The 14,558-nt window shown below is 34.4% G+C and overlaps 1 protein-coding gene across 1 annotated transcript; it reads left to right on the forward strand.

Annotated features, from left to right (window-relative positions):
* The first annotated feature begins 779 nt into the window (after positions 1 to 779).
* On the forward strand, positions 780 to 4,311 carry LOC127500118 (cytochrome c oxidase subunit 4 isoform 1, mitochondrial). Its single transcript, XM_051871054.1, has 5 exons — positions 780 to 869; positions 1,648 to 1,724; positions 3,485 to 3,649; positions 3,743 to 3,874; positions 4,004 to 4,311. The coding sequence occupies exons 1-5, from the start codon at positions 790 to 792 to the stop codon at positions 4,138 to 4,140; spliced, it is 591 nt and encodes a 196-aa protein (XP_051727014.1). The 5' UTR covers positions 780 to 789; the 3' UTR covers positions 4,141 to 4,311.
* The last annotated feature ends 10,247 nt before the right edge of the window (positions 4,312 to 14,558 follow it).

Raw genomic sequence — 14,558 nt, forward strand, 5'->3', positions numbered from 1 at the left:
AAGCCTTCCACTTTTTTCACAAAACCTTTGCTCTCTAGAAACCCAGTCAGTTTGGGTTAAAATTCTTTAAAATATCTAGTATTAGCATAGGCTTATAAACACTGAATTAATACCAACATATGAAATTAAATTAAGGACATGCATCAGAAAAATTGGGAATGTTGGACAATAAATATATGAATATAACAGCTTGATTTTGCAGTGTTGTCTAAAGTCCGTTAAACCAAAAGTGGGAATTATGTGATAACGGACACAGCAATGCATCATGTATTATAAGATCGTTATGTTTGTAGCGTGATCCATTAAAACGTACAATATAGGCTATTTGAATTCAGACCTAGTGGAGTGATACTACTATTACTCCACTCTGAAATATATTGTTCGCTGCAAACATGATGATCTTAAATTTATTAATTATTAATTTACTATTAATAAATGTGTAACGTTGCATAAAATGGAAATACTCAATAAAGTAGGCAAACTACGTTACCTCATATGGTTGAATGGTTGGATTCCACAACTGGTAGGCTAAAATAAAACATATATAAGACAATAGGCCTACAACATTTACTGTAGGTGCCATAAAATTTACTGATGATTTCATTTGAAAAATGTTCTTTTGCGCTTCTGATTTGGCAGTGAAATTCGCCGATTTTGGGTGCGTAAGATGTGAAGGATTCTATGGTCCAGTTAGTATTTTCACCCCATAATGGCGGCCGCGCTACCGGAGCGCCATCTAGTGGCTGTTGCCCAAAAAGTATCAGAGTGTCGCCTCTTGGGTTGGCCATAATGCTCTGCCCATCTATTTCCTGTTCGCGTCACTCACTTCCTTTATCCTTCCCTGGGCGAGCGACGGACGGAGGCGCTAGGTCTGTGAGACAAATTTATTTTAACGTTTGCGAATTTATCTTGATAGCCGTGTGTTTTTTTTTTATTGTCTGATTAAAAAAAAAAAGCGTTGTTTATTTTGATTTGTGTGTCGAGTGTGCGATTGAGTAATGTTTGAAATTGTGTTAGTGACATTGAGGCTGCTGCGGATGGTGACTGATGCTGTATTTTAGCATTAGCAGTAGACCGGTATATGTGTCCTAATCTATCAAGCACGGTGTTAAAAGAGATTAAAATAGACTTTAGAATACAAAGCCACGGTGTTCGTCGATTTATTATGTTTATTATAGCGTTAAATGTTATGGGATTTTTTTGCTTAACAACTTCTAATAAAGATATGACCTTGTAATGTTAGCCGGTGTCATGATGAATCGGGTTCTTTAGTATGTGCTGACTTTTTAAGGTATATCAATAAATGATATCATGGTAAAGCGAAGGTAAAATAGTACTTGAATAGTTAGCATATTCATATACCGTTGTTTATGTGGTTCTAGGAGATACTTAATGCATAATATTGACCGGCATTTTTTTTAATTAATGAAGGGCTTATCACGTAATTTTTAATGTTATTTTGTAAAATTCCATGTTTTGTAATTTTACTGGTATCTTTTTTTTTTTTTCTTTTTTTTTTTAATATAAATTTGTTTAATTTTTAAAGACGTTATTTAATGGTTATTTATTTTTAGTTGTAATTTTCTAGAAACAGAAGAATAGTAGTTTCTCATTAATTGTTTGTGCCTTTGTCTTGCTCTCACGCAGAATGTTGGCAACCAGAGTATTTCGTCTTGTTGGTAAACGGGCCTTATCCACTTCCATCTGCCTTCGGGGTGGACATGGTAAGGTTGCATGCAAACAGTTCCCCTTGCCTCATTTGGTAAAAAGAGAAATATATGTGTGTATGTGTGTGTGTGTGAGTGTATATAATATATATATATATATATATATATATCTCAAAAGTACTGGGACACCCCTCCAAATCATTGAATTCAGGTGTTCCAATCACTTCCATGGCCACAGGTGTATAAAATCAAGCACCTAGGCATGCAGACTGTTTCTACAAACATTTGTGAAATATTGGGTCGCTCTCAGGAGCTCAGTGAGTTCAAGCGTGGTACTGTGATAGGTTGCCACCTGTGCAATAAGTGGCCATGAAGTGGTAGGCCACGTAAAATCACAGAGTGGGGTCAGTGCATGCTGATGTGCACAGTGCGTAGAAGTCGGCAACTTTCTGCAGAGTCAATAGCTACAGACCTCCAAACTTTGTGTGGCCTTCAGATTAGCTCAAGAACAGTGCATAGAGAGCTTCATGGAATGGGTTTCCATGGCCGAGCAGCTGCATCCAAGCCTACATCACCAAGTGCAATGCAAAGTGTCGGATGCAGTGGTGTAAAGCACGCCGCCACTGGACTCTAGAGCAGTGGAGATGTGTTCTCTGGAGTGATGAAAAAACAAGTGTAAAGTTTGGTTGGGGGGGGGGATTATGGTGTGGGGTTGTTTTTCAAGCTTGGCCCCAGTTCCAGTGAAAGGAACACGTAATGCTTCAGCCTACCAAGACATTTTGGACAATTTCATGCTCTCAACTTTGTGGGAACAGTTTGGGGATGGCCCCTTCCTGTTCCAACATGACTGTGCACCAGTGCACAAAGCAAGGTCCATAAAGACATGGATGAGCGAGTTTGGTGTGGAGGAACTTGACTGGCCTGAACAGAGTCCTGACCTCAACCCGATAGCACACCTTATGAATTAGAGCAGAGACTGCGAGCCAGGCCTTCTCGCCAACATCACTGCCTGACCTCACAAATGCGCTTTTAGAAGAATGGTCAAAAATTCCCATAAACACACTCCTAAATCTTGTGGAAAGCCTTCTCAGAAGAGTTGAAGCTGTTATAGCTGCAAATGGTGGACCCAACACCATAATAAACCCTACAGATTAAGAATGAGATGTCATTAAAGTTAATGTGCACGTAAAGGCATGCGTCCCAAAACTTCTGTCAATATAGTGTGTGTGTGTGTGTGTGTATGTGTGTATATATATAAAAAAAAAAAAATTAGGGCTGGGTAAAAAAAAATGTTGATTTCTCGATTTTAATCAATTCTCATTTTTACGAACAGATATCGATTCCTAAATCCCAAGAATCGATTAGTCTACTCTGTTTTCAGTTGATGAATGAACAGAACATGTAGCGTGCCACCCATCCAATAAATCGCAATAAACTTTGTGCTTTACTTTTGAAATGAAATGAAGTCTGATTTCAAAAGACGTCCATCTTATTATGAGATTCAAAAATACCGGTTTTTTTTTTTTGGAGCTGTTTAATGTGGCGTGACCGATCGCTTTAGCGCCTCAGTTAAAGAGAAGCGGCAGCACGGAGCGCATGTGAACATCCTCTCCTCCGCTTTAATACCAGTTACAGCGTGAAATAAACATTTTATATATATATATATATATATATATATATATATATATATATATATATATATATAAAATAATGTGTATATAAATGTGTAAATATATATATTTGTGAGTGTTTACCAACAAAGGCATGACTAATAGAATGCTTTGTATGAATTGTGATTGTTCTAATTTTCCTCTCAGGAGTTGCCAAGGTTGAGGACTACACACTCCCAGCATACTTTGACCGTCGGGAGAGCCCCCTTCCTGACATCAAGTTTGTGCAGCAGCTGAGTCCTGAGCAGAAGTCTCTGAAGGAAAAAGAGAAGGGATCCTGGGCTGCGCTGTCCAAAGAGGAAAAGATTGCATGTATGTGATACAAGTATTGTTGGAGACTTATCTGTTGATTCTTATCTGTAGTTTCTACTTTAATATGTTAATTACCTTAAATTTTTATTTCAGTGTATCGTATCAGCTTCAAAGAGAGCTTCGCTGAAATGGATAAAGGAACAGGAGAGTGGAAATCAGTAGTTGCAGGAATTTTCTTTTTCATTGGCTTCACTGGCCTTGTTGTGCTGTGGCAGAGGAAGTATGGTAAGTTTTTGATTGACTTTATCATGCCTCATAAAAAGTATTGCTGATCATCTCATCCAGTACCACACTTGCATAGTTATTGAAGGTGGAAATGTCAAATGATTGTATGACCTTTTGTCTTCTGTTTAGTTTATGGAGATGTCCCACATACCTTTGACCCTGAATACAAGCAGAAGGAGGTCCAGAGGATGTTGGATATGAGGATCAACCCTGTTGAGGGCTTTTCAGCCAAATGGGACTATGAAAACAATGCTTGGAAGAAATAAATTGTTCTGTACATGTTGATCTGTTGGACCAGGCCCACCCCTTCTAATAAATCATCCAATAAACAGATAAGTCTGTATTTATCATTTGTCCACCTTTTACCTCTGAATGATTTGGAAGATTGCTTCCTCTTAAGGTTGTGTATCATAAATAAAATCCCAATATGTATCAAAGTGATTGTGTTCTCATTTTGTTTGTACACATACTTGTGCAGTATTTTTATTTTTAGATATACATTTAGCAGTCACCACCATGAAATCAAAACTGACAATTCTTACTTTTAACTTTAAATATTGCAGTATTTATTATAAATTATAAGTACTTTTATTTATTTTTAATAAATGTGCCCTCATAATATTTAATCAAAATAACTTATCCTCCCTCTTGACATCTCTGGGGGGTATTCCAGAAAGCAAGGTTAACAGACCGTCACATATAACCTGAACTCTCGGTTGATTAACCCAAACCTTAGCTTACTTGAGGTATGGAGGGATTAAACAAATTAAATGCAGATTTGTGTTTTATTATATTCTAATATATTAGAATTGAATAAACATTTAAATATTACCTTGTTATAGTAGTGCTATAGAATATACAGTGCCCTCCATAAGTATTGGAACAGTAAAGACAAAATTGCTCTGTTAGCTGTGGTATCAAGACATCTATAAATATGATTAAAAGATTAATATGAGGTAGAAGTACGGAATGTCACATTTTATTATTGGCTGTTTCAACACAAAATGTTTTGCTAACTAAGAAGTACAGCACTTTTAGAGTTTCATCCCTCTGCCTAATGTGAGCATAAGTATTGGGACGGTTTTACTTAAAGCAAATGTAAAAGTGTAAAAGCTAATATTTAGTTGTAAATCCAGTTTTTAAATCCAATTTGCAGTTTCTTTTTTTTCTCCACACTTTTGCTTTCCCACTTTCATAAAGGTTAATATTTGTCTCATCTGTCCGTAAAACTCTGTTCTAAAACTCTACCGGCTCATCTGTGTGTTTCTAATTGGCTTTCCTATTTTTGGTACTGATCAGATGTTTGATTTTGCTGTGTAGCCTCTGTAATTGTGAGACCATCATCCCAACTTACTGGAGGTTGCTGGTGATTTTACTGACAGTTATTTTAGAGTTTTTTTTTTTTTTTTTTTCCCGTAGCCCTTGGCATCATCCACTGCTGTTGATTTTCTCATCTGACCTGGTCTTTGTCAGTTGCTGAAGCTTGCCAGTGGTATCTATCTTTTTCAGGACATTCCAAACTGGACATTTCAAGTCAATCTCCAGATTTAAATCCTATTGAACGAGCATTTCACCAGCTGAAGAGGAGACTAAAGGCAGAAACTCCCCAACACAAGCAACCATTGAAAATGGCTGCATCAAAGGCCTGGAAAACCATTTCAAAGTGTGAAAGCAAGAGTCTGGTGATGTCTATGGGTCACAGACTTGCTCCTGTGATTGCTTGCAAGGGATTTACAATTAAATATTAGCTTTTACACATTTACTTTAAGTTAAACCGCCCCAATACAAATGCTCACATTAGGCAGAGGGATGAAACTCTAAAAGTGCTGTAATTCTTAGTAGATAAACATTTTGTGTTGAAACAGCCAATAATAAAATGTGACATTCTGTACTTCTGCCTCATTAATCTTTTAATCATATTTATAGATGTCTTGACACCAAAGCTAACAGAGCAATTTTGTCTTTACTGTTCCAATACTTATGGAGGGCACTATACATATATATATATATATATATATATATATATATATATATATCAGTTGAGCTCAAAAGTTTACATACCCCTTGCAGAATCTGCAAAAATGTTAATCATTTTAACAAAATAAGAAATTGCATTTTATTTTTTTATTTAGTACTGTGCTTAATAAACTATTTCACATAAGTTGTTTACATAAAGTCCACAAGAAAAAAAAAATAGCATATTTTATAAACTTACAAAAGCTGCAAACATTCACTGATGCTCCAGAAGGAAACACGATGCGTTAAGAGTCAGGGGTAAAAAGTTAATGTGCAAGTTTTTTTTATTTTGTTTAAAGAACATATTTTTTCATTTAGTTCTGCCCTTTGGAAGCTACAAAAGATACTTACATGTTTCCCAGAAGACAAAAAAGTACAATTTATTCTGTTCATCCAATTCAAAAAGTTTACATCCCCGATTCTTAATGTGTCGTGTTTCCTTCTAGAGCATCAGTGAATGTTTGAACCTAAAGTGAAGTGAGTGAAGTGAAAGTGATATATTGGTTATGCATTTTGCAGTTAGATGATGAAATAGTCTGAGCATAAGCAATTCCACAAGATTCCACACGGCCTATTAGTTGCAGCATGTTATCTTTCTCTACGGAAGATGTGAAGCGATGTGTTAAAATGTTACACGCGCTCCTGTCAGTTTCTTGATTGCACAATAAGTAATAAAAATGTTTACTTCTCTGACTTGTCTACCAAATTTTGAATTAACCTGCAAATTGTCCTGCACACATGCTTTTTTATTTAGTCTCAGAGCACATATCTTTTCCGCATAGGCAGACTTTCCTACTATACCTTGTTTAACATTTTTGAGGGGCACAGAAACACGTTAAACTTCAAATAGCTGTTTCATATATTTGAAAATTTACCATGCAATTATATAGCATTTTATTATGCCTATTATTATTATTATTATTATTTAATAATAATAATTAACTTCTTGTTCAAAAGTTTTCACCCCTGACTCTTAACGCATCGTGTTTCCTTCTGGAGCATCAGTGAATGTTTGCAGCTTTTGTAATAGTTTTTTCTGAGTCCCTCAGTTGTCCTCAGTGTGAAAAGATGGATCTCAGAATCATACAGTCACTGCTGAAAAGGGTTCAAATATGCAAAAGATGCTGGAAAACCAAAGAATCTGCAGGACCTGGAGGATTTTTCTGAAGAACAGAGCTCAGTTTAACTGCTCAGAACAAACAAGGGACTCATGAACAACAAAAAAAACAAAAACAATAAAAACAGTCGTGGATTATCAACAACACAGTATTAAGAATCAAGGGTATGTAAACTTTTGAACAGGGTCATTTTTATAAATTCAGCATTTTTTTTGTCTTGTGGACTTTATGTAAACAACTGTTATGTGAAATAGTTTATTCAGGACAATAAATAAAAAATAACATGCAATTTTCCTGATCCTTATTTTGTTAAAATGATTCACATTTTTCTAGATTCTGCAAGGGGTATGTAAACTTTTGAGCTCAACTGTATATATATATATATATATATATATATATATAATATATATATATATATATATATATATATATATATATATATATATATATATATAAAATCAGTGGTGTGCGGTCCATATAAGCTGCTAATGCTCTGCATACCCAAGCTATTCATGGACTCGGCAATTAATATTAACACTAAATTAAATTACTATTAAATCCCTTGTTTGAGGTGTACCATAATGCCTGATAAAATGTTGGTAATGTGTATGCAACTCCATAATTTATTTTCGATAGTCTGTCCGTTTGCGTTTGTTAAAGTCATCAGTTTGCATAATATCAACTTAAAAAAAAAAAAAACTGATATTTTTATTTATAGCCTATAATTGTAACAAATTTATAACTATATTAATTATACAACACGCATCAGAATACCTTAAGCAAACTAACCCTGGAACATAACCTGCTCCGGAGCATGTTCAGAGAGTTATTTGCTATGGCTACTTACCCTGAAAGCTCCGTTTTTGGAACCGAAAGTTGAGGTTATCCGCTTGCTTACACTTATGTCACATAACCTGCTTTCTGGAATACCACCCTGATGACATGTTTACCTGCGCAAGGGCGGTACAACACCTCCGTGAAGTTGGCACCCCATAAACGAAATAATCCCCCAAACTATGCCGTATTCGTTTGTGCTACGTTTGTGCTGATTTGTGCCGCAAAAACGAACGTTTGTGCTGGTTTGGTGTTCGAGATATTGCGCATTATTTTTTTGGTCGTGTGACGTCATTTTCCACCCCATGTCGTTCAAATCGACTTTTCTTGCCGTTAAAAAAAGTAACTACGACCCTTTCTTAAATGGACTTATACATTTGTGCCAGATATTGTCACAACCCTACATGTTACCTGCCTACTTCTGTAACAAGTAGCGTAGCCTGTGCTATAGTATGGGACAGATATTTGATTAAATAATAATAATAATAATAATAATAATAGGCCTAATAAAATGCTATATAATTGCATGGTAAATTTTCAAATATATGAAACAGCTATTTGAAGTTTAACGTGTTTCTGCGCCCCTCCAAAACGTTAAACAATGCATAGTATAAAGTCTGCCTATGCGGAAAAGATATGTGCTCTGAGACTAAATAAAAAAGCATGTGTGCAGGACAATTTGCAGGTTAATTCCAAATTTGGTAGACAAGTCAGAGAAGTGAACATTTTTATTAATTATTGTGCAATCAAGAAACTAACAGGAGCGCGTGTAACATTTTAACACATCGCTTCACATCTTCCGCAGAGAAAGAGAACATGCTGCAACTAATAGGCCTTGTGGAATCTTGTGGAATTGCTTATGCTCAGACTATTTCATCATCTAACTGCAAAATGCATAACCAATACACCTTCAAAACAAACACTTTAATCACTGTCCAAGTGTCCATGTAAAGTATATAGGCGAAGGCTATTTTCTTTAAATAAAATAACAATAATAATAATGAAAAAACAAACACTGTACAAAGTGAATTGCAATTGTTACATTAAATAGAACGAGTTAACGGATGTAATTAATTTTGTTTATAAATTAACTCATATAGGTTGATTTTTTGAGTCCTTGTTTTTTTCCCTTCTTGACCGAAACCAGTTAATTAGACCAAGATGTTTAGATTACTTTATGTTTAGATCGACTGTTTTATTTTGATAATAATCAGGCTGTGAAATTAAGTTTGCAATGCTAGAAAGTTTTTCTTTCGTTTTGTTAATCTGTAAATTATTTAAGTCAAACATATTTCGCGTATTTATTACTTTAACGGCTTCCCCCTGTTATAGGGGAAACAGATTAGGGGAGAACGGGGCACAACCTAACGCTTTTTGACTTTCTCAGTTTGTGTAAATCTACTTTGGGTTCAGGGAATTTCTTTTGTTCCACATTAATTTCACACATGTCTGGTACAAATATGTGGCTTTGTTTCATTAATACAGTGTATACTTTTTTCTTTATTTACCCCGAAAGAAAGGAAGTGAAATGTGACAACATGCCCCATAGGTTGGGCACATTGTAACATGGGGCACGTTGTAACATGACCATGTGACAGCTAAAAATTTTATCTGACTTAATTAAAAAATATATACATGACAAACTAAAATATTTTGCCAATAAAAGACAATAAAAACAACACTTACCATGCTTTTACCACAGTATTGTTAGTTTTAATGTGGTATTTGTTGTCAATACAGAGTAACCACAACACTTACCATGCTTTTAATGCCTAATAATGTAAAATCCAAAAATTGTAAGGTCAATCAGTACTTTTTTCCTATATATAAACCTATATATTATAAATAAAGATATTTTTTTCTCTTGTTTCAGCTGAAAAGACCAAAAGAGCCTTTTGGAAATAAACAGAGGAGACAGAAAGCTGCAAAGGCAAACTTTTTGCAATGGTAAGTATGTGTTGGTTTTAACCCTTTATCAAACATTTCATCAAGCATTTGTTAAATAGTCTCAAAGTCTTAAATTAAAATTAAAGTAAATTCCTGTACATATTTATCACCATATTTGTAAATCAGTTGTGCCCCTTCATGGACAGTCGAATGTCCCACACACTGTCAGAAAGTTTATATTAATTCCATTGAATTCTTTAAAATGATTACAAATTGGGCCCAAAATGTTCCAATGATACATGATGTCTCTCCGCACCTCATAACCTACCTCTGTTTGCAAGAGTGGAAATGACAATTTGACTTGTCACATGACATCAGATATTTGATTATTTTGTCATAATCAGGTCAGTTACACTGCTGATAATGTCCTGCTTGCATGTGAAACAGATTTTTAAACAAATTTATATGAATATAGCTTGCTATTAAAGACATACTTTTAATCATGGAAATGTCCACATATTAGTGAACTTATTACATAAATGCATTTAACATTTAATTGTGCTGCACTCTTTACAGAAATAAATCCTACAGTTATGTATAAATTGACAACTTGAATGTAATGTAATAAAATTACCTTCCTTTCTGTCTTGCAGGATTACTTAGTACTTCTTTTTAAGATCTCTACAGTATCAAACTCAACAACTCTTTTAAGAGCCAACCCTTACAAGAGCTACTAGTGAGTTGCTGCGAATCTTGCCGTGATCAGCCCTTCCCAGGGAAAGTTTCTAGATATTTAAATCAGTATTTACTCATCAAATGCTCTCCTGAATGGAATGGTATGAACTTATTTATAACTGTCTTAATTTGTATGTTTTAAGAACAATAGTAATTGCACAGAGTAAGTAGAGACTTTCTTGTTTTACTGTGCAGAGAAGGAAGTCCAGTCCTTCCTTGCTTATATCAAAGCAAGCTAATCGAAGTCCTTTGTTTAGGGTGAGGAAGGAACATGGCCATCTCGTGCCCAAAGAAGTCAGAAAGGTGCGCAAGTCCATTGGTATGTCTTGTATTGAGGCAATGCTGTAATATGTAATACAGAATTTGATGCTGATCTCTCAAAGGACTATTAAGTTCTTAAAAAGTTCTTAAAAACGGCACCTTCTGTTTTTCTTAGATAAAAGCAGACGTGTGCTAAACATTTAGTTAATAAAAACATGTTCCATTGTTTTGTAAATGCTGGGGTTCTGAGAAGCTTTGGAAGATAATGAGTTGTGGCATATAATAGGAATGAAATAGTAAATGTTCTTTAAATTATGTGTAATATCTGGTTAGTTCTTTGGCTTGAAATAAGGCCTTATACTGCACAGACCAAAAACATTGTATTTGTGTTTTAAGACGGATAGCAAGAGAAGTCACTAACAGAAGATTCTAGAGGGAAAAGACTAATGTGCAGCCACGGAGGAATACAAGAGGCAGAAACTATGCATGGCCATGGCTTCTTCATGAGTATGATAAGTCCTGTGCCTATTCTTAATTCTTGCCATAAAGTTTGTATTGCAGTATTTTAACAATTTTACATTGTACAGGTTATCACTTGGTTTTTTGACCAAATGATGCTCTTGAAACAAGAAGAGTATATTGTCTTAAAAGAAATCAAGCATCACTGGCAAAGTCTCAAAAGAGAGCATGCCTTTCTAAAAGATCTTTTAAAACAGGTTGATGTTGATATAAGTAAAACAGTTTTTGTTCAGTACTTAGCTTACAGTCTGTGCTGCATTATTATATATACAGTATAATACTTCAATGTGTATATTATGTACTGCTGCTTTGTAAATTTAAATCAGGAACAGGCAACTCTGGCCCTTTTGCTGTCTCCTTTTTGAGGTGGAGAGTTTACCTCCTACCTTAATCGAGCACACCTGAACATTTAAAAACAAAGTCTTCAGGTTTACTTATAGACAATTATAGACAGGTTGGAGCTGAATCTGCAGGACAGTGGACGCTGAGGCCCAGAGTAGCCCACCACTGCTTTAAATCATGCAGAACATAAGCTGACCTGGCTGTCCATTAAACTACTTCATTTGAATTGTTTGTGTTTTTTTGTTTTACTTTTAGACCAGGACTGGAGAGCGCCTGACAATGGGATGTTAAGACTTCTTCCTTTGGTTCAGAAAAGGCTACACCACATCAGTGATCACATCTTCTGTTCATCAAGTACTGTAGTATACTGAACAAACTGCTCAGAAGAAGAACATGAACATGATAGAGACATGTACAGGGAAGAGCAAGAAACCAGTTTAGCTGTGATAATGAATCTTTATTTTAAACACAATATCAAATCTGCAGCTGTGAATGGATTAATATGACGTTAACGTATTTTTGAATTTTTATTTATCTTCAATCTCATTTGTCTTTATGCTACTTTCAATGTTATGCTGTATCTTCCAATGAAGTGTAATAGGTGAATATGGTGTGAACGTGGTGTTTGGTACAGTAAATAAAATTTTACTAGGCTCTTATGAGTTTATTTCATAATTTAAAAACTACATATAATTAATTACCATGATTTTTTTTTTTACTTAGGACATAAATATTTTTGATCTGATTAATGATATTTGGGACAACAATGAACAAAAAGTTGCATATACTTTCATGTTGTGACAAGTATGCCAGTTTCCAGAGGAATAAAGGGAAGGAATGTGAATTAGGAGGCTGCAGTGGGCTATACTGCTACAAACACTTCAAGCAGAACTGAAGATGATCCATGTTGATCATTCTGCTACATCTACTACTGCATTCAAAATTACAGCATGGACATTACTGATGTCAGGCATGTGAGGAGCACGAAGAGGGGGTGAAGATGAAATGTTGGCATCGTTTCTTTGTTATTTTACTGAATGGTGCATTATACTTGTGTAATAGTGAAGTGTACATTTATAGTTTTTTGTTTACTGCCAACACTGGAAATTGGATAATGGCAAGTTGTTGCGGGTTCATTCATTATATTTATTGGTGTTCATACAAAAAAATAAAATAAATAAATAAATAATCAACTACTATTCAATCAATCAATCAATCAATCAATCGATTATTATTATTATTGTATTACAACATTTTGTTCAAATATTTCCATATTTCATCAGATGGTCTCACAACACCCATCAAAACCTATACAAGCATGATGTTAGAATAGAAAAGGGGGGAAAAGATCAAATACTCCAATATTTTAATGTGATTCAACAAAGTTTGTTATCCATGATGAGGAGAATACATCTGTGTAGATTTTACTGCCCTTTCACCCCTGAGGGGCCAGTAATGGCCCCTGGAAGAGCAAAAAAAAAAAAATAAATAAAAAATGCACATTTCAAATGGCTGTAACTCAAAGTCTGGTTAGCATATCAAAGAGAAAATCGTCAGGACAACTGCTTATGCTATGTTTACTAAATGTTGGGCACAGTTTTCAGACATACATGGAAAGCTTGTAAGGAAAGGTTTTTTAAAAGTGCTCACAGTAAAATATCTAATTTTAGCCTGCCCCTCATATATGTAATAAATGTTTGCACAATAAACATATTTAGATATCGAGTTGTCCATTAAAGATCTTATTTATTTAACATTTATCATTTCATTACTAAACGTTTTAAACTACATTACCCATATGTCTCTGTCATTCTATCAATGGAACGGGAAACATGGCGCTGTAGTTCATTGAAATGGGCAGAGATGCTAGGGTTAGGGTTGGGATCTCGGTATAGGAGTAATTTCTTACAACATAGAAACACTTTATAGTTAACTTAATGTATGAGTAACGTAATATTCACACTAAAACATACTTTGTAAGATAAAACGCCGTTTTATATGCGTTAACAGATAGTCCAATCACAGCGAGTTCTGCGATAAAGTCACAGCCAATGACAATCCAGCTGAACAGAGGCGTCACACTTACTTGTCCATTTATGGTAAATGACGACAGCTCTCCTTCGGTTCCGGCTAAAGGGAAAGATTCCTTAAATATGTAATTAATCTAATTAAATATAATGAAACTCACATTTTAAAACGAAAGACTCCTTTGTGTAGTTAAACTGATGCATAAATATATTTGAAAGAGATACTTTTTTTCTAAGCAATGACCTACTAAAGCAGGTGTAGTTTTGCAGTATTTTAACTAAAATCTACTAAAGTGCTTCTAACATTTACAATAGATGTATAGTAGCCTATATTAAAGGTATACATTTAATCACTTATTTATACCATTCTCCACCACTTGAACTCTTGGAATTATAAATGCAAATAAATGTAAAAAATAAATGTAAAAAAATAAATGTAACAAAAGCATAACGAATGCACTCAATTTTGTAATCATATTCCAATATTTAATGTCAAACTGTTTAAAGACCAATGTAGTCCCCAAACTACTGCACAACAGTATAAAAATCAGTTAATTACGAGAAAAAAAAAAAAATGTATCCAGTTACAGAGGCAATCTATTATAGTGAAACATAACTTAAAAATAATCGTTATGATGAAGTATTATTTTTACAAACCAAGAGATGCAATGTGTTTCTTCCCTTTAAAGAATAGGGACAAAAATAATATTTTGCATTCTCAACTTTAATACAATATCCTTGTGATTATTGTTCACTTTTACTGTAACTAAATGAAAGGCAAATTAAAATAGTTAATGCATATCATAAATGTTAAATATTTTCAGCAATAAAATGCTTATAAAAAATAAATTCATGGGTATGTTACATTTACATTATCCAGGTAGTGATATAATGATACCATAACCATAACCATAGATGTAGTTAAGGTTGACATTTACTATAGTG

This window comes from Ctenopharyngodon idella, chromosome 18 (genome assembly GCF_019924925.1).
Source record: "Ctenopharyngodon idella isolate HZGC_01 chromosome 18, HZGC01, whole genome shotgun sequence".
NCBI classification, from domain to species: Eukaryota; Metazoa; Chordata; class Actinopteri; order Cypriniformes; family Xenocyprididae; genus Ctenopharyngodon; species Ctenopharyngodon idella.